At 54.2% G+C, this 21,814-nt stretch overlaps 1 protein-coding gene across 1 annotated transcript; it reads left to right on the forward strand.

Annotated features, from left to right (window-relative positions):
- The first annotated feature begins 801 nt into the window (after window positions 1-801).
- PITPNA (phosphatidylinositol transfer protein alpha) lies at window positions 802-20,233 on the forward strand. Its single transcript, XM_053367731.1, has 12 exons — window positions 802-881; window positions 5,011-5,041; window positions 8,900-9,045; window positions 10,112-10,203; window positions 12,894-12,901; window positions 13,898-13,972; window positions 14,899-14,982; window positions 15,764-15,841; window positions 16,151-16,261; window positions 16,917-17,039; window positions 17,283-17,352; window positions 17,824-20,233. The coding sequence occupies exons 1-11, from the start codon at window positions 862-864 to the stop codon at window positions 17,328-17,330; spliced, it is 816 nt and encodes a 271-aa protein (XP_053223706.1). The 5' UTR covers window positions 802-861; the 3' UTR covers window positions 17,331-17,352; window positions 17,824-20,233.
- Window positions 20,234-21,814: the final 1,581 nt, after the last annotated feature.

The raw sequence follows: 21,814 nt of genomic DNA on the forward strand, positions 1-21,814 counted from the left end.
CATCAGGGTCTTTTCCAGGGAGTCTTCTCTTCTCATGAGGTGGCCAAAGTCTTGGAGCCTCAGCTTCAGCTGGGAACTATAGTTTACCCCATCCCAGAACTCCCCTTCTTGGTGATGCCCCCCCCCCGTTCAAGAGAAGCTGTGGCAGAAGGAATATCCGCTCTCAGAGCCCCCTCTCAGCCGCTGCTCTGTTTCAGGATGAACCCCCCGGGGCTCCTTTGGACGTCCGCCACATTCTGGATGGATGAAGGAATGAAGGTTATTATTTCGGTCACAGACCAGTTCAAGCCCACATACAATATCAAGGAAGCCATAAAACATGATAGGGATACATTTGAATTTGCAATTAGATATAACAGGGACAATACAGATATAGCAACAGTTTAAAAATATAAAAATTAAAACTTAGTCACTAACATATAACCTAAAATTATCATGGATAGAAACCGAGGCGGCAGGACAGGGACGCGAAGCGGGGGCGCCTTGCCGAGCGAGCGAAAGAGGCGTCTGGCGCCCTTCTCACTGGAAGCGAGGAATGCCTCTGAGCATACACAGAGCGCCGCCCCACCCGCCTCAACCTTCCCGCGCGCCTCCTGCGCACGCGCCGCTCTCCCTCCGCGGCGTGACGCCATCGCGCCGGGGACGCGTCGCAGTGACGCAGCGGCTGTTGCCGGGGAACGCTCCTTCCTTCCCTCTCGGCGCGCCGCCCCCTCCCCGCTCGCGCCCGCCCCCTCCCTTCGCGCTCCGTCCGGGCCGCGCGCGGAGCCCAGAAGGAGGCGGACGGCGGCGAGGAGGAGGAGAGACGGAGCGCAGCCCCGGGAGGAGCAGGACGGAGCCCAGGAGCCGCCGCCGCCGCCCGCCATGGTGCTCGTCAAGGAATAGTGAGTGGCCGCCCGGGGGCGGGGGGGGGTCTCCTCAGAAGGGCTGGAGGGAAGTGGCAGGGAGTTCCGCAGGCGGAGACCCCCCCCCCACTGTCCGGAGGGACGGGGGCTGCGCTCCCTCCCGAGCGGGGGGGGAGGGGGTCTCTCTCTCTCTCTCTCTCTCCCCCCCCCCCGTGGGATGGATGCGGGTCCGAGGAAGAGGAGGAGGGACGAGGGCGGTGAAGGTCACCCTCCGCCCGATGCCGGGATGGGGATGGGGATGGCGGAGCCGCGCTGCCCTCCTCCTCCCCGGCGCCGGAGGACCTTGGAAGAGGAGGAAGAGCGGAAGGCCGCCGCCGGAGCCCCGAGGGAGAAGCGGGCCGCCCTCCTTCCCCCCCCCGGCCCCTGGGTGGGCCACCCTCCCTCTCTGGCCAAGCGGCCGCCTTGGAGGACCGGCTCGTCCGGACCGGGCCCAGCAAGGTGCGGGCTTGCCGCAAGGTTAACTTGAGATGAGGGCCTCTTTTTTGCACCCTGGTGGTGGTTGTTTTTGAGTTGTTGTTTTTTGCTAAGGTCACTTGACCTGCCCGAGGTCAGCCTGCGAAACCTCCTTGGTATGGCCCTTCCCTGGGCCTCTGGCAACAGGGTCTCCCTCCTCCTCCCCCTCCTGCTGCTGCTGGAAGTCCTGCCTTGCCAGCGAGTGCGGGGGGGGGGACTTTTGCTGGTGCCTTCCAGGTGCAGGGATTTGCCAAAGGCCAGAGCAGCGACCCAGAAGATGGGACAAGCCATTTGCTCTCCCTGGCAACCGGCTTGCCAACATGGCCACAGCCATCAGATGCTGACTGGGCTTCCGTGGAGGAGAGCTGGATGCCGGCAGCGAAGAGCAGCTGCTCCTTCCTTGACCTGCATGGAGTTAAACTTCTGTCCTTCTGCAGCACTGTGTATCCGCAGTGTGGGACAGAGTCTGGGATGTCCTGCTGCTCTCCTCCCTGCTCCAGGGTCCTGGTCACGTCTTGGGGGAAGGAGGCCCCACAGCACAGCGTTCCCTAATTCTTCCCCTCTCTGAAATCACATGGAACTTCCTGAAAGAGGTTTCAGACTAGAGCTTGTTTCATATATTGCTCAAAGTTTGCCTCACCTCAGAGGCAGACAGACCCTGCAGCAGAGTTTCTTTTAAGCCTGGACCAATCCTCCGCTGTGGCCCCAAGGAAAGTGAGCCACGGCTAATCAGCCATGCTTGGTCCAAAGTCTACTCAGTTATGAAAGTATGACTCGATCATGCTCCTTGATAGGTTTCTAGTTGAGAGGGCTTTGAAAGAAAGTATTTTCGTTATTGAGGTGGTTTTACCTGTTTGCTGACTCCTTGACATGTCTGGAAAATAACAGCTGGCTACGCAGAGTCTGCTTCTTCTGGACAAGTTTTGGTTTTCCCAAGTTATATGCATTTTGACAGGTCGCTTGATGATGAGCTGAAATTCTCCAGTATGAAATTACTAATTGTCTCCTGTCTGTCTCTTTGCAAACACAGACACACATCCTAGCCTCAGGAGTCATGCTCTGCTGGCTCATCTCATGCATTGCTTTATTCCAAATGCTCATAGAATTGGAGGGTTGGAAGGTATCCCAAGGGTCATCTAGTCCAACCCACTTGCAATGCTGAATAATCCCTGAAAGATGACCATCCAACCTCTGCTTAGAAACCTCCAAGGAAGGAGAGACCAATACCTTCCAAGGGAATCTGTTCTACTGTGAATGGCTCTCACTGTCAGAAAGTTCTTCCTGATGTTTAATTTCTTGCAATTTGAATCCATTGGTTCGGAGCCTCTCCTCTGGAGCAGGAAAAAACAAACTTGCTCCATCTTCCATGTGACAACCCTTTAGATGTTTGAAGGGTCATTTCTCAGTTTCCTCTTTTCCAGGCTAAACATACGCAGCTCCTTCAACTTTTCCTCATAAGGCTTGGTTTCCAGACCCCAGATGATCTTGGTTGCCATCCTCTGCACACGTTGCAGCTTGCCAATGGTCTTCTTAAATTGTGATGCAGGACTCCAGGTGTGGTCTGACCAAGGCACAATAGAGCGGTACTATTACTTCCCTTGTCCTGGATACTAGACTTCTGTTGCTGCAGCCTAGAATAGCATTAGCTTTTTCCCCTGCTGTATCACACTGTGGACTCATGTTCAGCTTGAGGTCTACTAAGACCCCTAAATCCTTTTCACATGTACTACTAGCAAGCCAAGTGTCCCCCGTCTTCCATTTATTCAGCTGGCTCTTCCTTCCTAAGTTTATAACCTGGCATTTGTCCCTTTTGAATTTCATTTTGTTAGTTTGGGCCCAGGTCTCCAATCTGTTAAGGTCATCTTGAATTCCAATTCTGTATTCTGGGCATTAGCTACCCCTCCCAGTTTGTTGTCTTCTGCTAACTTGATGAGCATCCCCTCAATTTCTTCATCCAAGTTGTTTATAAATAATGTTGAACAACAACAGGCCCAGGACAGAACCCTGTGGCACCCCACTGGTCACTTTATTCCAGGATGATGAGGAACCCTTAGTGAGCACTCCTTGGATTCAGCCAATCACCTACAACAAAACCACTTTACAGTTACTTCGTCCAATCCACATTTTACTAGCTTCTCTGTAAGAGTATCATGGGGAATTTTGTCAAAAGTATTATGGAAATCGAGATACACTATGTCCACAACATTCACCTTGTTTTTGAGAAACCCATGCTGGGTCTTAGTAATCAAAATATCCTCCCTAAGTGCTGTTCAATTATCTGTTCTGGACTTTTCCTGGTTTTGATGTCAAGCTGATTGGTGGGTAGTTTCCTAGGCCGCCTTTTCCCCTTTTTTTGAAGATGGGGACAACGTTTTTGTCTCCTTGTTCCCATCTTCTGGTCTGTTATGACCAAGTTTAGGGCTGGGCTCTAAATATTTTGGTACAGGCTCCAGCCTTTAACAGCCATTTTGGAAATATATTTCTGGCTCTGACCAATGGCAGAGAACAAAATAAGGCACTTCTTTCTTTGCTGTCCTCCCCTCCTTGCCAGAAGCACAGGAAGTTACTCATTCCTCAGCTTCCACGCAGACCCTTCCAGGTGACTCTCCTCCCCTTTGACTTCCATGTTTCCCTTTAAGGTACCTTTGCCCAAGACTGGTTTGGTGAGGGAGCTCACTCAGTAGGGCATCTTGCCCTCGGCCTGGTTTGTGGACCACTGTGAGCTCTGCTGTCCAACCGGCTAGTACAGAGGGGTCTCTTTGCAGAATTCCATACATTCCTGGACTCCCAACGCCCGACATCCCAGTCTGTTGCCAGGTTGCCTGCTGGGAGCTGGAATCCAGCTGTCCCTGAAGGGCCACAGCAAGTTCCCCTTCCTTAGAGGAAGAGGGCTGGCATCTCTCAGGGTTGCTACTGGGTGTGCACTGCCTTGCTGGGGAAGAGAGACTGCCACATTTCGTGCCTGGAGCCCTTCCCCAGTTTGGAGCTGTTCCAGTCCACACTGTCTTGACTTTTCTGGAGTTCATCAGTTGGCCTTGCCAAACATCAAGAGCGTTTCCAAATATTTAAGTTGTCCTAGTATGGAGATTACTGGCATAGTTGTAAGAAACCCTTGTCTCTTTGTTTTAGTAGAGGTAGGCTTTGGTGACAGCTGCTATTGTGATGCCATCATCATAACACATTAGATAAAGCAAACATCTTTGCATCTGACGTTAATGTTTAACTAGCCACTGCATGTGTGTGTGAAACATTATTGTGGTGTTTGGGTTGGGGTTTCTTGAAAGTTCCTTGGTGGGGCTTGGAGAGAGTCCATTTTGCTGTTCTAGTTTTTCTGTTTATGGAAGTGACAGGCACATATATTCTCTTTCTGTCTTTCTCTTTCTCCACACAGCATTTGTGAAACGGGAAACTTCATTGCTGTTCTGGGAGGTCCTTGCCTGAGTTGCCCCAGGCTGCAGAAATGAACTCCCCAGCAGTGACAGCATTGGCAATGGGGGTGGCAGGCAATAGTGGGGACAGAGGGGGGGTGCCCTAGCTCCACTGGAACCCCTTGGGCTGTAATCCTCCAGTGGGACTGTGAGTTGTTGTTGGCACTGTGCAAATGATCCTGGTTACTGGACCTTTAGTGAACTTCCTTTTGTCTCTTCTCTTGCAGTCGTGTTCTTTTGCCCGTGTCTGTGGAGGAGGTAAGTGCCAACTTCTCTGCTGCTTCTTTTTCAATACCTGCCTTAAATCTAGTCTTGGTTCCATTTGTGGCCAGTGAGAAGTGTGTTGTGGCTACTTAAAGATTAGCTCATTTCTGCTTTTGTAGGGGCCACTTTGCTGCAAGCGGGGAGGAGGTGGGTGCTTAGTGCTGTGGAGAGGAACTTGTCACCAGTTCTGCAAGGGGTTGAGTGACATTGGACAAGTTTCTGGGACTCTACTTAATGTGTGAGGGCCTGGCATTTGTTTGCAGGCTTTCTAATGTTCTTCTCACTGTTTAAACACCCATGGTCAGAGCACCCACAAGTCTCAAGTGTGTGGCGGATCTTTCCTCCAACCCAGTTCCCTGCTCCACTCTTGGCATCAGTTATGGATGGAAGAATCTATAAGATTTATCCGGGCTCCTGGGCTCTGTTGCCTGCCTGCCCTCCTTCTTAAGACTATTTGAATTATTAGGAACAAGCTGCTGACTAAAGAATGTTCCTGCATTTGCAGCAAGATTAGTGAGCGTTGTGTGAGGGCCTAACTCCCACCGTGCCATAAACTTCAGCCTGCCTGCCAGGGGCTTTTGAGTGGAGGTGGAGACATCCCTAGGATGCATAGCTTGTTATTCCCCTTGCTCTCTCTCAGCGCTTTGCGCTCCAGGGAAGTGTCAGGCCCTCACTGGGGGCATTCCTGGGTGTCTGTGGCAAATGTGCACATTGCACAAAAGCATGTGTCATTTCCCCCAACTATTTGTTTTGAAGCACAAGTGTGGAGGGGGCTGCCAGCTTGAGCAGAGAGCTCTGGTTGACTTTCCTTCCAGGTCCATTTTTCTGCTCCCCCAACCCTGGGGATGGCAGTAACAAAGGACAATGGAGGCAGAGCTAGGAGAATGTAGGTCAGCCCAAGTGGCCTGAAGCACACACGTGCGTCTTCTGTATCAGCTTCACCCACGGAAGGAGACCCAGCTGGGGAGCCTTGCTGGAAGTGCTCCTTGCTCCTGGCCAGGTCTTTGGGTGCTGCCCTTCCTCCAGCCTGGATTGGACGGGGCTCATCCTGGTCTTCTGACATGGCACTCCTGGGGCACTGACTCGCTCTCTGCTTGGGTTCCCCATGTGGAATATTTGGAGAGTAATGCCGGCCAACCCTGTACGGTTGCTGCAGAGGTAACTGAGACAATATGTGTGAAGTAAATATGTCTGCTTGAAATCCCCACGGCTGCCCGCTAGCCTGCTCTGGCGCCCGGGTGGCTCCTCCTGAGCAAGGGCTGGCCTGGCTGCCTCAGGCTCTGCACCTGCTGGGGTCCGGAGTCCCGTCCGGTGCTGCCTTGTTAGAATTGGGGCAAAGCAGAGTTGGGTTCATGTTTCCCAGAGTTCGGGTTACAGAGTGCCTTGAAGGGAGAAGGAGGCTCCTGACACCTTGCAAGTGCAGCTTGGCCTCTTGCCGCTTCCGAGGCTGCACCCCTTGAGCAGTCTGGCTTCCTGTCTCCCTGGACGGGGCCTGACAGGGAGCCCCCTGGGTCAAGCTCTCTTGGAGACTCCCATTCCTGGCTTGTGGCTTTGGCAAGGTCCGGCTGGTCCCAAAGCACAACTCAGCCAATGCAGGCAGGTCCCGTTTCCATTAAAGAGACCAGAAAGCCAGAGGACCTAGGAAGGCGTTGCAGCCGCGAGCTGGGAGTGGGAGCCAAAGCCCTGAGGCTACTGGGACGGGGAAGGGGGTGGGCCTGGGCAGCCGCGGGTTCTCCAGAGCTGTGTAAAGGGACGCCAAGAGAGGGAGCTGCAGAGCAGGATTTCTTCTGAGCGGGCTGGGTGCCAGCTGTGCTCTCTCTTGAGCCTACAGAACCCCTCAGCATTCCTCCAAAGGAAAGCAATGGCGGCAAAGGGGAGGAAAGCAGGAACCTTCCTCCCAATGAGGCAGCTTAGGCAGATTAAAAATCCAGTGTGTCACAGTCCTACAGTCCAATGGCCAAAGTTCTGTGGGGGGCTTGTAGGTGTCCGTTCTCTGTATTCTGTCGGGGCATCTGCAAGAGCCCCAGTGGGGGAGGGGGACCTTTGTAGAATATAAACAAGATGGGCCATCTTTAATATCCAGAGGCGATTTAGGATTGGCTCTAACCCGTCCCCCAAATATCAGTTGCTTGGTGTTTTTTGGCAGGATGTGTAGGTGTGTTCTCAGCTGTTACTTCTAACATGGTGCCATCATTTGTACCCACTCTCTGTGTGCCCCCCCCTAAACCACCCCCCTTCCTGCTTGTGAGCGGGAGGATCTGCCTTTCCCAGCTGAATACAAAGCTGCTTCCAGGAGGATGAATGGCCCCCAAGGAGCCTGGCTGAGGGGTGGAAAGGAAGAGGGGTGCTTTCACTACAGGATCATGTCTCCCTGAGCATGGCACTGAGTCTGAAGTTTTAGCCCCAGCAGAGCACAGGGCCACTGACCGCCAGGCCTCCCAGAGCGCTGAGCTGTTCCTGCTGGACTGAGCACCTGAGCTGAGCGGCTCCTTCCAGCCACCCCACCACCCTCCTTCCTGGGCACGGGGCCTCTTGCCCTCTTGGACACTTTCTCTGGCGGATTCCCCCGGGGCCTGCTCTTATTTAACACAGCAATTTATCTGGGCCTGCTTCCTTGTTCCAATGGGATTAGGGGATCAGAAATAACAGGGAAGATTAAGGGGTGAAGATGGCAGTCCAGCAGCCTGATCCTCTTAGTGCCTGAACTCTAACTTGTGGAGCGAGAGGATGCAGGAGAGGGAGAGTGACCGGAGAGTGCGTCAGCGCTGGGGACACGCTGCTCTCTGTCCCCAGGGGACCCCGTCTGGGAGACCCCACCCACCCTCTGGGACAAAGCCACTTGGTCTGCCCCAGTGCTTGCTCTCTCTCTCTCTCTGTGTATGTGAATGCCAGCCCTGCACTGGAGGGGCTTCACAACTGTGCTCACAATTATGGGGCAGATGGCCTAAAATGCTTGCACAGTGTGGAGGTTTAGTGTTGGGCTAGGACTGGGTAGAGCCAGGCTCAAATCCCCCTAAGCACCTAGTGCTGCTTCCTCTTAGTGGCCTAATCCTTTCTAGGGTGAAATGGGGGGCGCTGGGCACTTTGGAGGGCTGGATCAACCCCTCTTCCAAGGACTCTGCAGAGCAGGCCCTGCTTCCGGCCGGTGGAATGACCCAGGGCTCCCTCACAGGCTCTGCAAAGTCCTGGCAGCAAATGCAGCACATAGGCAGAAAAACAGCTTGGGTGCCCAGCACCCGGCCCAGGTTCAGTCCCTGGCAGCATTGCCAGGTAAAAAAGAGGCTAACGGTCTGCACAGTGTAAAGCAGTCAGGAACATAGGAAGCTGCCTGACACAGGCTCAATAATAATAATACTAATTAATAATAATAATGTTATTATTTACACCCCACCCATCTGGCTGGATTTCCCCAGCCACTCTGGGCGGTTTACAGCATATCTAAAAGCATAAAACATCAAGCGTTAAAAGCCTTCCAATACAGGGCTGCTCAGATCTTCCTCTCTCCAGTTTTGGGTTGCCTGTAGGGCTGGCTCTATGCTTACAGCACAGCCAGTGGTCAGTGGCCAGGGATGATGGGAGTTGTAGTCCAGCAGCATCTGGGGGCCCACGGCTAAAGAGCACTGCCCTACGCAGGATCTCTCCAGCGTCTCCGATCATTTGCCGTATCTTTGCATGGTGCTCCTGTTGCAAGCCACCTTGGATCATTCCTGCCCCACCAGTTGAGACCCAGTGGGGCAGGTGATGCTGAGCTGGCTGGACCAGTGGCCTGCCCCAGTCCAGGGCTGCTTCTTGTGTCCCTGCCTACCCGCTTGCTGAATCTACAGTGATGCTGTGATGTCCCTCCTCCTTCAGTACCAAGTGGGGCAGCTGTACTCCGTGGCAGAAGCCAGCAAGAACGAAACGGGCGGTGGCGAAGGGGTGGAAGTCCTGGTGAACGAGCCCTATGAGCGCGACGGGGAACGTGGGCAGTACACACACAAGATCTACCACTTGCAGAGGTATGTGGCAGAGATGCTGTAGGCAGGGTGGGTGTTGGTCAGCAGAGGCCTTGCTTGGTCTTCCTGGGGAAGGGGTGAACTCCACTGCTTTGCAGTCTCTTTGCCTTTGGGGAGAGGAGGGTAGTTGACCCCAGGCTCTGTCTTAGGAAGGCAGACCCTGTCAGAGGAAGGAGCTCCCTGGCCAGAGTTCTGAGCAGCCCTCCAAGTGACCTTAAGGCTGGAGGAAGGGCTTGTTGGGTGTGGGGGGGTTGGATCTTGGCCCCTCAAGTGACACACAGATTCATCCCTCCCCCTTGCAGTAAGCAAGCTCTTCTGGGTGTTTGTTCAGCCCTAGTAGTTCTGCTTTTCTGCATGTTGGGCTTGTTGCTGCTTGTGCACAAGAAAAGCAGTGGGTCCCCTTCCTGCTTCAGCTTCTGGGCAGCTGTTCTTGTGGCACTCCTTGCTGCAGCTCCTTTTTGGGTGGGGGTATTGCTTTGATCCCAGCTGCTGTGACCTGTTCGAGTGACCCTCTGGAAGCCTGCAGGCCCGTTGGAGACGGCCACAGCCAGGCACTTGTGAGCTGAGGTTCCTCATCGACCCTTTCTGGCCTGGTGATGAGCGGACTGGGGAGACAGAGAGGAGGAGTCACAGCTGGGTGGGGGGAGGACGTGGGGAGTCCACAGAGAGGAGCTCCCTCTTGACCCCTTTACAAAGCAGCTTGCTGTGCAGCGAGCCCTTTGGCTTTACCTGCAACTGTGGAGAGCAGCAGGTGAGCAATGGAGGTGGGGGGGTCAGTCTGAGGTCCTGGCCTGAGCACTGCTGGCTTGGGGGTGGTTTCAAGTCAGTTGCCTTTTTCTGCAGGGCCGGTGGCTCTTCTCAGCTTTGTGTGACCTTCTGGGTGTTGCTTTAGCCTTTGGGTGCAGGGCATTGTGTTTGTGGCATTTGACACATGTTCGCTGGCTGTTGCAGTAGTCAGTCAGAAGATCAGAGGCCCAAAAGCATCCTGGGCTTGTCTGTCTTTGGAGCTGGGCTGTGTGTGCAAGATGCCGTTCAAAGGCAGCTGTCTTCTGTTGCTCGTTTCCTGCAGCAAAGTCCCTCCCTTTGTGAAGATGCTGGCCCCAGAGGGAGCCTTGAATATCCACGAGAAAGCCTGGAATGCCTATCCTTACTGCCGGACTGGTGAGTAGCCTTGCACTCTGTGGGGTGGGACACCCCCCTCATCTATTTGGATAAGTGCAGGCAGGGCCAGGCTTGGGGGACCTTTTGCACAGACCTTCCTAAGCTGCAACTGAGATCACTTTCCCTCCCTGGGTGGGCAGCTGTCTTGTGAGGCCAGCCGGAGTTCCAGGGCTTTGGTGCTGGAGAGAAGCATCCGTTCTGCTTCCTTGTATAAACCACAACAGGGCTTGTCTGGTGGATACCTGGACTGATCCTGCCTGGTTGATCAGCCGGCAGGACTCTCCCTGCTCCAAATCAGCCCTCGAGAGGAAGATTCCTGGAGATCAGGCAGGGCTGAGTGGAGTGAGCCAGTTTGGAGGAGCTTGCGGAGGGTCCTCTTCGTGCCTTGGCAGGTGAGGGCGAGGCTGGACCCTAGGGCAGCTGCTGGCTCCCTGGTGCCGTGGCCAGGAGGAACATCTGCCTTGGCAGCCCTGGGGGAAGAGCTTAGGCCAGCTGTCCTGGCGAGGATCACAGTTTGCCTCTGACTTATCACATTAGCACTTTGCCTGAGACATCGGGATTCCTGCCAGGGCATGGCCAGTGTGTCCTGGCATTAATTGGTGCCCCTTTCCTGCCCAGCATTTCACGGTTGCCCAGCTGGCTTTCCTCTGGGCATGGGTGAGGCTGCAAATGTTCTTGCCCCTGAAAGCTTCGCAGGGTCCCTTGGCCTCAGGTGCTTCCCCCAAACCAAGGACTAATGAGCTTCTCATGTAGGGAAAACAGCAACCCATCTGTGCCTCTGGCAGGCCAGCACATAGCTCAGCACTTCTCTTTTCCAGGCCTGCCACGTTAGCGTTTTGGGTGGGAGAACGGTGTAGCCACAAGGCTTGGTTGGTGCAGGAGCTGCAGCCACTGCTCATGTAGGTCACAGTGGGCCTGGCTGCCTTCGCCTGAGTTTTCCAAGGGCAGAGAAGGCACACTGGGTGGGGGCCCAGGCCGTGGCCTCTTCTGGCCATGGGTCCTGGCATTGCTCAGGCCTCCCTGGGGAAACATCCCTTGCTGCTCCTGCCCTGGACCAGAGTCTGTGGGGGCAGCCGAGTTGGGAGGGGGAGCTGCACCTCCCCCTGGACCTGCAGCAGTGCTGCATCCAGGACAGGCCACACTTTGTGGCAGCTGTGCAGGGCTAGGGATGACTTAGTGGGGATCTTGGGACTCTGCAGTTCTTCATTTCCTGGAAGAAACTAGCAAACTGTGCGAGGCCCATCCTTGAGAGTTGGGCGGCGGTGCTCTGATTCAGGAGCCCTGCCCTGTGAACCTCCGCTCTCTCTTCCTTGCTCTAAGTTGGGAACGACACACCCAGCATGCTCTGGGACTGTGCGCCAAGGGAACTGCCATGGCGGCTTCTTGTCACGGTACATTCCCAGGTGTTCCCTTGTGGAAACTTGTAGGGCCAAGCAACCTGGCCGGTCCTGAAAAGGTGGCGTTAATTCCTCAGAAGTCTCTGCACTTTGAGCAGCCGTCTGACGCAGGGTGTTGAAACCCTGGCATTTGCCCTGTGAGCTTCCGCTCCTCCTCTTCAGAATGGAAAGAGTGGCGGTGGCTGGTGCAGATGCCCGGCCTGTCACCAGATCCACCGTGGCCTGGCTCATGAATAATGGAGCTCTGCTATCAGAAGCATCTGATTACTGGCAGCCGGCGCTGGACTTGGTGTGCTGGTTTTGGTTACCACACGGTGGAATGTGAAGAGCTGGCCTGGCCTGGGAGGTGGCTCTTTCCCTCTGTGCAGGATTGGAGCGAGGAGAGAAGGAGAATGTCCTTATGCACAAAGTAGAGAAGGCCTGGCAGGCAGCAGTCACCTGACCAAACTTATTCCATCTTCTCATCCAGCTGGAAGCAAATGGCAGCAGAGCCTCAAGCCTGGTTCACCAGGCGGCTGGGACATTTCCCCCGGGGTGGTGCGCTGTCTCCCTCCAGAGGAAGCCTCTTCTGGCCTCAACAACTGCGCCTGTTTTCTAGGCACAGAAACTCTGGGATAGATTGAGCCAGTTCCCAGGGCAGCAAAGTCTCCCACATCCCTCTGCCTGTGGAGAGCACTTCTTCCTCCCTCTCCCTCCCTCAGCAGTGGAGGGGGGGCAGTGGCCCTCCAGATGTTGCTGGACTCCCAATGTCCATCAGCCGCAGCCAGCCAGAGGAGGAGGAGGGAGCCGGGGATCTCCACCCCAGGGAGGGAGATGGCTTTGTGATGCAGGTTTGGTTAGTGTAAGGGTTGAGTTGAGGAGTGTCTCCACAAGCCGGGGCCTCTGTCAGTGCAGACCATGAAGGGCTGTGGTCCACCTTGTTATATGGGAGCTTCCTAGGTGAACCCACAAGGCCCCTCGTGCTCTGAGATGTGACACCCCCGCCCCTGTAAACAGCAAAAGAGCTGGTGCCCCCTCTGAAAAGTGGGGGCTGGAGCAGGAGCCCCAGGCAGTGCTGTTGATTCAGAGGCAGGCAGGAGCAGAATGACCCAGGAGCATATCCAGGGCTGTGGGGGTGTTTGGGGCAGCAGGAGCGCTTCCTGCTGGCAATCCGTTTGTCGTCATCCCCCCAGGCACCACTGGGCTACATGCATGGGGATGGAGGAGTGTGGCACAGTTCCTGCTGCATCTCGAAACTTTTCTCTCTCTCATGAAAGCTGTCTTTCTCTTTCCATGTGCCGATTTCTGGAGCAGTTATTACGGTAAGTGTGGCTTCCTCCCTCCTTCAGAGCGGAGCTGCATGAGTGATTGGGGAGGCTACTGGGATGTCCCACAGCCAGGTGGGGTTTGCAGAGGGACTGTACCCTCAGGACGTGGAGCCCCTGCTTTGCACACAGAAGGTCCCAGCTGGCAGAAGACCCTTCTCTCTTCAGGGGTGAACTTTGCTTCTTTGAATTCAACAGTTGATGCGCCTCCACAGCCTCTTGCCCCCAGCCCTGTTCTCATCCTGGGCCAGCTGAGATCCTCCTGGTCCACTTGTACCAACTGGCCCTCCCTGTCCTGTGGCCTTTGCCCCTTCCTTCGCTGCTCAGCAGGGGCCATTGGGGCCCCATCCTGGTCACTGAATCCTGTGCCCAGAGTGCTTTGGTTTATAGACTCGGTGTCTCGGCCGGTCCTGGCAGGCCCTCGATCAGCCCCTCTAGGAAGTGGCTGCCCTGGCGATGGATTCCAGGCAGGGCAAAGAAGTTGTGGGTGGGATGGCTCCCTCTGGCTCTGGCCTGCTAGCCAAAACCCTGGGGAGCCTCTGCCAGCCTTTGTCCTGGGGCAGGGGACCAAGGCTCTGACTGGCAGCTCCAGGCATTCTTTGAGGGTTCTAGTCAACTACCCTTTGCCCCCAACAGGGACTGTTTGTCTCTTAGCTGGAAGAGCACTGCGACATCTTTAAAACTACTCCATTCTCATTTTGTGATATATAAAACAGTGCAGGTTAAATGTTAGCAGGCACAGAGTTCTGAGATATTTGCCAAATAATATAAGAGCAAGTTTTCTCAAAATGTTTCTAAGGGCCTGGAATTCCATTGCTGTGATGTGATCCCAGCCTGTGAGAGAAAGTTGCCTGACCCAACTTCAGAAGCCGATGGGGAAAGGAGAGCAAGCAGACAGATCAGCTGCCCCAAGGGTTGAGTCTGGGAAAGGTGTATGCTCCCGCTTGCTTTTCCTAATTCCCAGCTGGTAACGGAATCTTCTCTCTTTGGCAGAATGAGTACATGAAAGACGACTTCTTGATCAAAATTGAGACCTGGCACAAACCGGACCTTGGCATGCAGGAGAACGTAAGTGCCCTTGGCAGGAACGGCCCCTGTGGCTGGCTCTGCGTCCCGGAAGAGGGTGGCAAAGAGATGGCTCTGCAGAACTTGCCTTCTGGAGGTGGCCAAGTGCAAAGAAGGTTCGGGCATGTTGCTGGTCTGGAGCAATTCTAAGCTGGAAGCGCTCGTCCCCAAGTGCAGCCTCCCCAGCCAGCTCCCCATGCATTGCTCAGGAGCGCCACAAGACAATACGCCTCCAGTGCGTGTGCTGGGGCTCCCCCAGGAGTGTGTGTGTCCATCTTAAAATGCCTCTCCCTGGACCACACAGGCTGTGGGGTGAAGTGTCCCCTCAGCCTGTTCTTGCGGGCAATGGGGGGATTCTTCACTTTCTAGCTTGCTTTTGGACAGGAGCGCTTTCCACCTGGGGCAGAGGAGAGGTTGCTTTTCGGGCCCCGGAGGACTGAGCTCTTCATGAGCCACCCCTCAGCTTCTCTCATGTCTTTTCTTGCTGCTGCTGTGTTTATTTGATTTGTCTTACTTAAAACACTATTAATTCTGAAGTGATGTGCAAGGGGGGTTGTACAAAATCATAATGTAACAGTAAGAATGTATAAAACTAATGAGCAGTATCCAACATTAGTTGTACTTGGAGCACCAAAGCAAATGGGCATAGTTAACTTGGGTCCATTAATTTCAGTGGGTTTACTCTGAGTGGAACTTAGTTGAATATAGCTTACTATAAATATTCTGCTCTTTCATAAAAACTGTTTTCATGGTGATGAGTTTCTGTGTGTTTAAAGATCTTTGCTGCTATGTTCTTGTCCTGCATTGGCTGCCCTGAAAGCTCCAATGGCTGAAGGTGGGGGAAGAAATCCATTTAAAGAAGAGCACTAAAACTTGGAAGGGGGGCACTGAGACATCACGCAAACACTCCTCCTTTCTGCTGCCTGCAGGTTCACAAACTGGACCCGAATGAATGGAAGAACGTAGAAGCCGTCTATATCGACATTGCAGACCGGAGCCAAGTGCTTTCAAGGGTACGGGAGCCGAGTGCGAGAGCTGGCCTGGGGTGGGTGTTCAGGAGAAGGGCTCATCTTGGGCTGCAGGCGGGTGGGGGCTTTGGGGGGGCGCACGCTTTGCTTGGCTGGAGAAAAGCAGCTGCCTCTGTTGGGGGCTGTTTCCAGTCGGCCGAACTGGGCCCTGGGCATAGCCACAAATAGCCACTTCAGAGTTGTCTGGCTGACTGTGACCTTGAGTTTTCCCTCAGAGCTCTGCAGCGGCATAGCTTGCAAATGAAAGAATTGGCTTAGCCACAAAAACCACTTAAGACTTCTGATTTCTGTGGGCATTTTGTGTAGGCTTCTAGGAGAGTAAGAGGTTCCTTTTTCCTTTTCTTTTTATTTGCGAGCGCTGAGAAGGGACCATAAATCCCAGCATAAATCGCTCTGTTCCCGTGCTCAGGATTGTAATTGGCAGGGCGGCTGTGCCATGCATTGAGTGGAGAGAAAAGGGGGGTGCTGTCCGTCTTCCATTCCCTGGGGGGCCTTTGGGATTAGGAGCTCAGGCCAAGGTGGAAATGCCCAGCCTGGGTTGGGGCTTCTTCCTCCTGGTCCCCAGTGCAGGGAGCTACAAGGCAGCCTGGGGTGTCGTGCCCCTGAGCAGCTGCTGTGGCCCTCGATACTGCAGCGGAAGGGGGGAAATGGAACTCCCCTGAGCTTCTTGCTTTCCAGGAAGCAAAGGAGACTGCTTTGCACCCTTCTGTGGAGGTAGGTGTTACCTTCCTTTGCTGTAACCTGCTCCCTGTTGTATCTGCTTCAGGATTACAAGCCGGAAGAAGACCCATCAAAGTTCAAATCCACCAAAACGGGGCGTGGCCCTTTGGGGCCCAACTGGAGGGTATGTATGGGCATTGGTGTCGTTCTGGGTGCTGTACCAAATGGCAGTGGTCCTTGGAGAACAGGGGCTCTGTAGCTGCCAGGTGTTCAGGCTGCTTCATAGCTGATGGAAGGTGGCTCAGGACTGTCTTCCTTGAGACTTCAATGGGGGGCTTCCTGGCTCACAGCTGATAATCTAGACATACTGGACCTGCTATTGTGGGTTGGGTTGCCGGAAGTATAAACGCTGAATGAGCGGAGAGGAGGAAGAGGGGAGGGCTGGTTTGGGGCCAAGGGCTCCATTCTGAGGATTCCTCTCTTACATCTGCAGAAGGAGCTGGGCAAGCAAACCGACTGTCCATACATGTGTGCTTACAAGCTAGTAACGGTCAAGTTCAAGTGGTGGGGGCTGCAGAACAAAGTCGAAAACTTTATACAGAAGGTGAGTGAAAGGTCATCCCCAAAGGCCAACAGGACGTAATTGGGGAAGGCGGGTGAGACGGTGCAGCCATCAGCCTTCACAAATGGGCTGGGTGGGGAAGCGTCCCTTTCATTGCTTGGGTGTTGGTGTGCTGTGGCTTTCCCAGGCAGGCCACATTATTCTCTTGGAGGTGGAGCAGCCACACACCAGCTGCAGGCAGGCAAATGAAGCCCTGCCACGTTGCCCTCCTTGTCGTGAGGCCAGAGCAGTCAGCTCTGTCCTGCTCATATCTGGATTGCTGTTGCTTTGGCGAGTGCACACAGCTTTCCTTTACAGCCAGCAAAACCTGTGCCTGCCTCAGAATAGTTACAAGCCAAGGGCTGAGATGGCCTTTTGTGCCCAGCAAGATGAACAGGCACTGTAGGGCCCATCTTCCTTCTGCTTTGTGTATCGGCGCTCTTGCATTCTTGCGCTTGCCTGCAAGAGCTCAGAACAGTCCGTCGCTGAATGAGGCCAAGAATATTGGAACTGACTTCTGGCGGGAGCAACGCGGTGCTGCTCCCTTGAGGGGAGTGGGGAGGCATGACTCAGCTGCATGGCTCAGCATGCCCTGCTGCACGCTGGCTGTGGACGGCTCTTGCGCTGGAGCTCTGAGCTCTTCTTCCTTCTCTTGTAGCAAGAGAGGCGGCTTTTCACAAATTTCCACCGGCAGCTGTTCTGCTGGCTTGATAAATGGGTTGACCTGACCATGGAGGACATTCGCAGGATGGAGGACGAGACGAAGAGGCAGCTGGATGAGGCAAGTGGGAAGGGACTTGGTCTGCTGGGCCTCCGGTCCCCCAGAGTGATCAGGGACTGGGGGCGGGCAAGTGGCCAGCAGCTCTGCTTTCCTCGCCCGAGTGCCTGAAGTTCTTGCTCCTTTTCTCAGTCAGATGCTTTGTGTGTGACACGAGGCTCTGCTGAGGTCTCTCACTTCAGGAGATCTGCCCACTTGGCCTAACTTTGCAAAAGACCAAAAAAATCTCCTTTTCTCCTGCTGCAGATGAGACAGAAGGACCCCTTGAAAGGAACGTCGGCTGCAGATGACTAGCGTGGATTCCTCTCTTTGCACGGTATGTCCACATCTTCGGGGCTGCCTTCAAAGGTTAGAAAAGAGGCGGTGCCATGGGGACAGGGTGCTTATGACATGAGCTGTGTTGTCCCTTCTTAAGGATCCTGCATTGGCTCCAAGCATAAATATCAAGAGAAACATCTGTGCCAAGTGCAATAAATTCTTGGTGCAAATGTTCTTTGTGGGCTCGGCTGCAGGAGGCTTTTGGTGTGTGCGTGGGGTGTCTGAGCAGGACATGGAATAAATCTGCTGCTGGCTCTCCAGGATTGCACAGTTGACTGTACCCTCACTGTTCAAACCCTGCAATGTCATCCCTGACAGAAAAGGCACTCTGTGTTCCCCCTCCTTCAAAAATGACTGCCAATATACTCAGGAGTGTTTAATAAATCCAGCTACCCAGCAGAGTTTACCCACTTGCAAGATCACTTTCAAGCCACTGAAGTAACCCAGTTTCTCTCTTTCTTTCCTTAAGTTTGCAAAACAGCCAGCAGGAAGGCCCAGGAACTCCACCCTCTTGACCAACGGACCATCTCTGGATCAAGCCCTCCTCTATCCAGTCAGCAGGCGACTTCCAACCTCCCCTAGCTAACTCTAGTGGCCCTTACTATCGTGAGCAAATAGACAGTCCTCTGGTCCTGAGCGCTCTGGCCTTGGCACCTGGGCTGGAGGCGCTTCCTGGGGGATGGCTGCACCTGTGACACAGCCGCCTTCCCCAGAAGAGTGTTCAGCCCGATTCCCACGTGGCTCTTTGATTTCCAAGTGACCGTTTTAGCTGAAATAGTCTTGTGATGTGGTGATTTAGATTTCATATGTATGTATATATCTATATTTTTCCTTTGGAACACTGGGATAAACTGCTGCCTTTGTTTCTTCACCTTTCTTTGTCCATTTGTGGAGATGGGAACTCAGTATTAGAGGGTGTCAGGCCAACCATTTGGCTCCCTGAATACCACGGGGGTGGGCAGGGCTCCTGGCCACAAGCAGCAGCGAAGATTGCTACTAGCAGTGCCCACCTGCATCAGCCTCTGCTCCTTGCCCAGGTTCTGCCTGCTGAGCCCCTTCCAGTGTGGTCCTCAAGGTCCACATTGCCGCTTGTGGGGTGGTGGGAGCAGGTGACTTAGTTGGCCTGCTAAGAAAACAGTCCTGGGTATCCTCCACCTTCCCCTTTACTACAGTAAACAAGCTGAATGGTCTCTTAACCCGACCACCAAACAAATTGCACAAGCAGAATCCCGTTCTTTGGTTGTTTCCTGCTCAGGCGCTGCTTGTGTTGGGCGTTTGTGATGCTCCTGAGCAATAAGGCCCGCAGCACGGAGCAGTGGCACTGCAGAGGGGGTGATCTGTCTCTCTTGGTTGCCAGGAGCTGCAGGGGTCATGGCCAAAGGCTGGCTGAGCTCTTTGCTGCTGAGGAGGGGCTTCTAAAGCCCACTTGCCTGTGGGCTGGCAGCTGCTTAAGACAATCACAGGAGAAAGAGCGGGTTGAACAAACACTGCCGGCTTCACTCAGGAGCTGGCGGAAGCAGAGCTGAGGCCATGCCTTGGTGTGGCAGCCTCTGTAGCCGGGTCTCCTCCCTTTCTCTGCGCCTGAAGCAGTGGCCCTTGCCAGACAGAGAGGGTGGGAGACAAGCAGGGTGACGACAGGCAGCTTTGCCTGGAGAGGAGGCAGTTTATCCCTCTTGTCCTCTTGTTTTGTCCATTTTTTGCCTTATCGATGTCCAAGTGCAATAAGCAAGCTTGATCCGTTCTGGTCGCGCTCTCTTGACAGATGACTTGAGGGGCTTTAGGGGAAAGGGGCTTTTAGCAAGCTCCCCAGACGGAGCGGGAGACATGGCTCAGCACTGGGCCTGCCTTGCCTGCCTGAGAAAGCCCAGGGGTTGGGGCAAAGTCTGTTGGGACCAGGAATGTGTCGGGTGCTCCCTCCTCCCTCCCCTCCAGGGCAAGGAGGCCCCCTGGTTAATCTTCCTGTACTGTAAAATACTGAGAATTGGGAATTAAAACACTGAACATTTTTTTCCTTTTGGTAATGAAGTGTAAGAGGATTCTTATGCTTGAATGTGTTAACTGTTTCTGTGGCTGTTCTTATCACTCCTGCTGCTTAAAGATTTGTTTTTTAGCTGAGAGGCTTTGTAGCTGGTGACACCACATCTCTATGGAAACAGATGGTGACATTTCGAAGGGCGGGGGAGAAAATCAAGGGAAGATTGTGGTACGAAGGTGAAAGCTCTCATTAAAACACAAAGCTTTCCTGCTTAGCAGTAAGAGCGAGAAAAATGCAGCGAACTTCCACTCTGTGTGTCCTTTGTTCTGCTCTTTGCGTGTTGCGTTTCTTTAGAGTTCGCCTCCTGCTGAACTGTAGCTGAGGCACATCTTCTGAGCCTTCTCTCTGCCTCCCCGCCCCCCCCCCCCCCCCCGTGACGACTGACCTCTTTGTTCCTTCTTGGGAGGAGGGGGGAGCCCAGCAATGGGAGCAGAGAGGGTGCTGCGGAGGCACTGCGTACGTAACATGTTGCGTTTGGCTTCACCACCCAGACCCCACCCCACCCTGTTGGCTTGGAGGAGGAGGGTGGGTATGGTTGCTGAGCTGAGCTGCTTTCTCCCAACACCTGCCTGGGCTTCCATCCTTGGAGCCCAGTGGGGGGAGAGAAGCCCCCCACCCCACCAGCATGCTCCTGCCTTTCTGGGCTCATCCTCTGCTGGCCTCTGCAGGGACTCCCTGATCTGTTTTGGTTGGTTCCTAGTGCAACTCCTTTTTATGGCAAACACTTTGTAGACTTGATTAGATGATCTTATTGTTTCTTTAATGTGAGTTTGTGCCTTTTTTTGTCTCCCAATCTTCCAATACAGGCATATTGGAAACAAATCTAATAAAATCATAGACAGAGCATTGGCCTGCAGTCTGGCTTTTTCTTGGGTTGGGAGGGAAGGAGGGAAGGAAGGAAGGAGGGAGGGAGGGAGGGAAGGAAAGAAGGGGTTGTTTTGCTTCTCCCCCACCCCTGATATCTTTTAGGATGTGTGTCAGCCAGTGTGAATGACTTCTCTTTAACTGGAGGAGGGAAGCAGGCAGGAAAGCTGTGACAGCTGCTGTGCTTACTGAACAGCTGGACTCCAGTAACCAGGGGGAAATCTCTAAGGACAACACAGCAGTGCTTGCAGCGGTTCTCCACCTGTGGGTCTCCAGATGTTGTTGGACTACAACTCCCATCATCCCTGAGCTCTGGCCTTGCTAGCTGGGGGTGATGGGAGTTGTAGTTCAACAACATTTGGGTACCCACAAGTTGAGAGAGGCTGATAGGGAGTGGGTGGGCTTCCCTGGTTGTCCTCTTAGGCTGCTACAGTGGAGACCATGATTTCAGTAGAGTTGGTGACAGCCGGGGGGGGTGGGACCTGGGGAGTGAGTGAATGAATCCCCTCCCAGAAGACGCTGGGAAGGCGGCAGGAGCCGAAGGAGCAACGGGAGAAGCGTCTCCTGACCTGCAGTTTCCCGGAGTCAAGGCAGGAGCCCCTGATGCCTTCCTACCGCAGAAGGGGCGCTCTGCACATGTTCTTGGGTCTCCCTTATTCCGCATTTGCACTCGCGCTCGGGCGTCCGGCCTTTCCTAGTGGGACAGCCCTAAATTTATATATAAAGCGAGTACAAGGCGAGGCTCCCTGCATTCTTGCGAGCTCCTCTGGCCTTTGAGGCCGGTCACTTCCGCTCCCGAAAGGGACACATCGAGGTTGCATTTATGAAAGGCCCGCTGCTGCGCTCCGTGGGGCTTCCCGGGCCCGAAGCCGACCCGGAAGGCAGCTGCGGGACGTCACGGCCCGCTCTCGAAGGGACTCCGTCGGGGCCGCGCTTCCCCAGAGATATGAAATAGATAGAGGGGACCATTTTGCTGCCGGGATGGGCCACTCCCTGGATCCAATGGAGAAACCATGTTTGAATCTTCCTCCCTCGAGTGAGAGCAGCACGCGGAAAACAGGGGCAGCCCGGACCCCCTCCCCGCAAAAGAAGCACACGCACAAAACGCCGCAGACAAGTGAAGTGCAGGTTTTTATTTTGCGAGAAATACGTTCATTTTACTTCGCCGGCCACCGCTGCAGCAGAGCGCGGAAGAGAGTCGCTTGCAACAGCCTTGCAGGGTAACCTCGCGCGGATATTGCGGGTTGGGGTCAGGCCCCATAATAATAATAATAATAATAATTTTTATTTATATCCCGCCCTCCCCAGCCGAAGCCGGGCTCGGGGCGGCTAACAACAATAAAATAATACAACATTCTAAAATCATTTCATTATAAAATTAATTCAAATCATGAAGAGCAGCAGGCACCAGGGTCGCATCTTCCGGCGCAGCGACCCTCAAAACCCCATTGACAGCTGGGCAGCTGCTTGTTTCTACCCGGAAGTGCAAGGGATATGACACTCTATCCTTTTTGTGTAGCTCTGCGCTCGCTCCCCGTTGTTTGCATCACGTGCTCAGAAC

This window comes from Podarcis raffonei, chromosome 15, assembly GCF_027172205.1.
Source record: "Podarcis raffonei isolate rPodRaf1 chromosome 15, rPodRaf1.pri, whole genome shotgun sequence".
Classification (NCBI taxonomy): domain Eukaryota; kingdom Metazoa; phylum Chordata; class Lepidosauria; order Squamata; family Lacertidae; genus Podarcis; species Podarcis raffonei.

Coding starts and splice junctions, on each gene's coding strand:
- PITPNA (XM_053367731.1), top strand. CDS start 862: ATGGTGCTCGTCAAGGAATA. Junction 14,983..15,763: donor GGAGCCAAGTGCTTTCAAGG/GTACGGGAGCCG, acceptor TATCTGCTTCAG/GATTACAAGCCGGAAGAAGA. Junction 15,842..16,150: donor CTTTGGGGCCCAACTGGAGG/GTATGTATGGGC, acceptor TTACATCTGCAG/AAGGAGCTGGGCAAGCAAAC.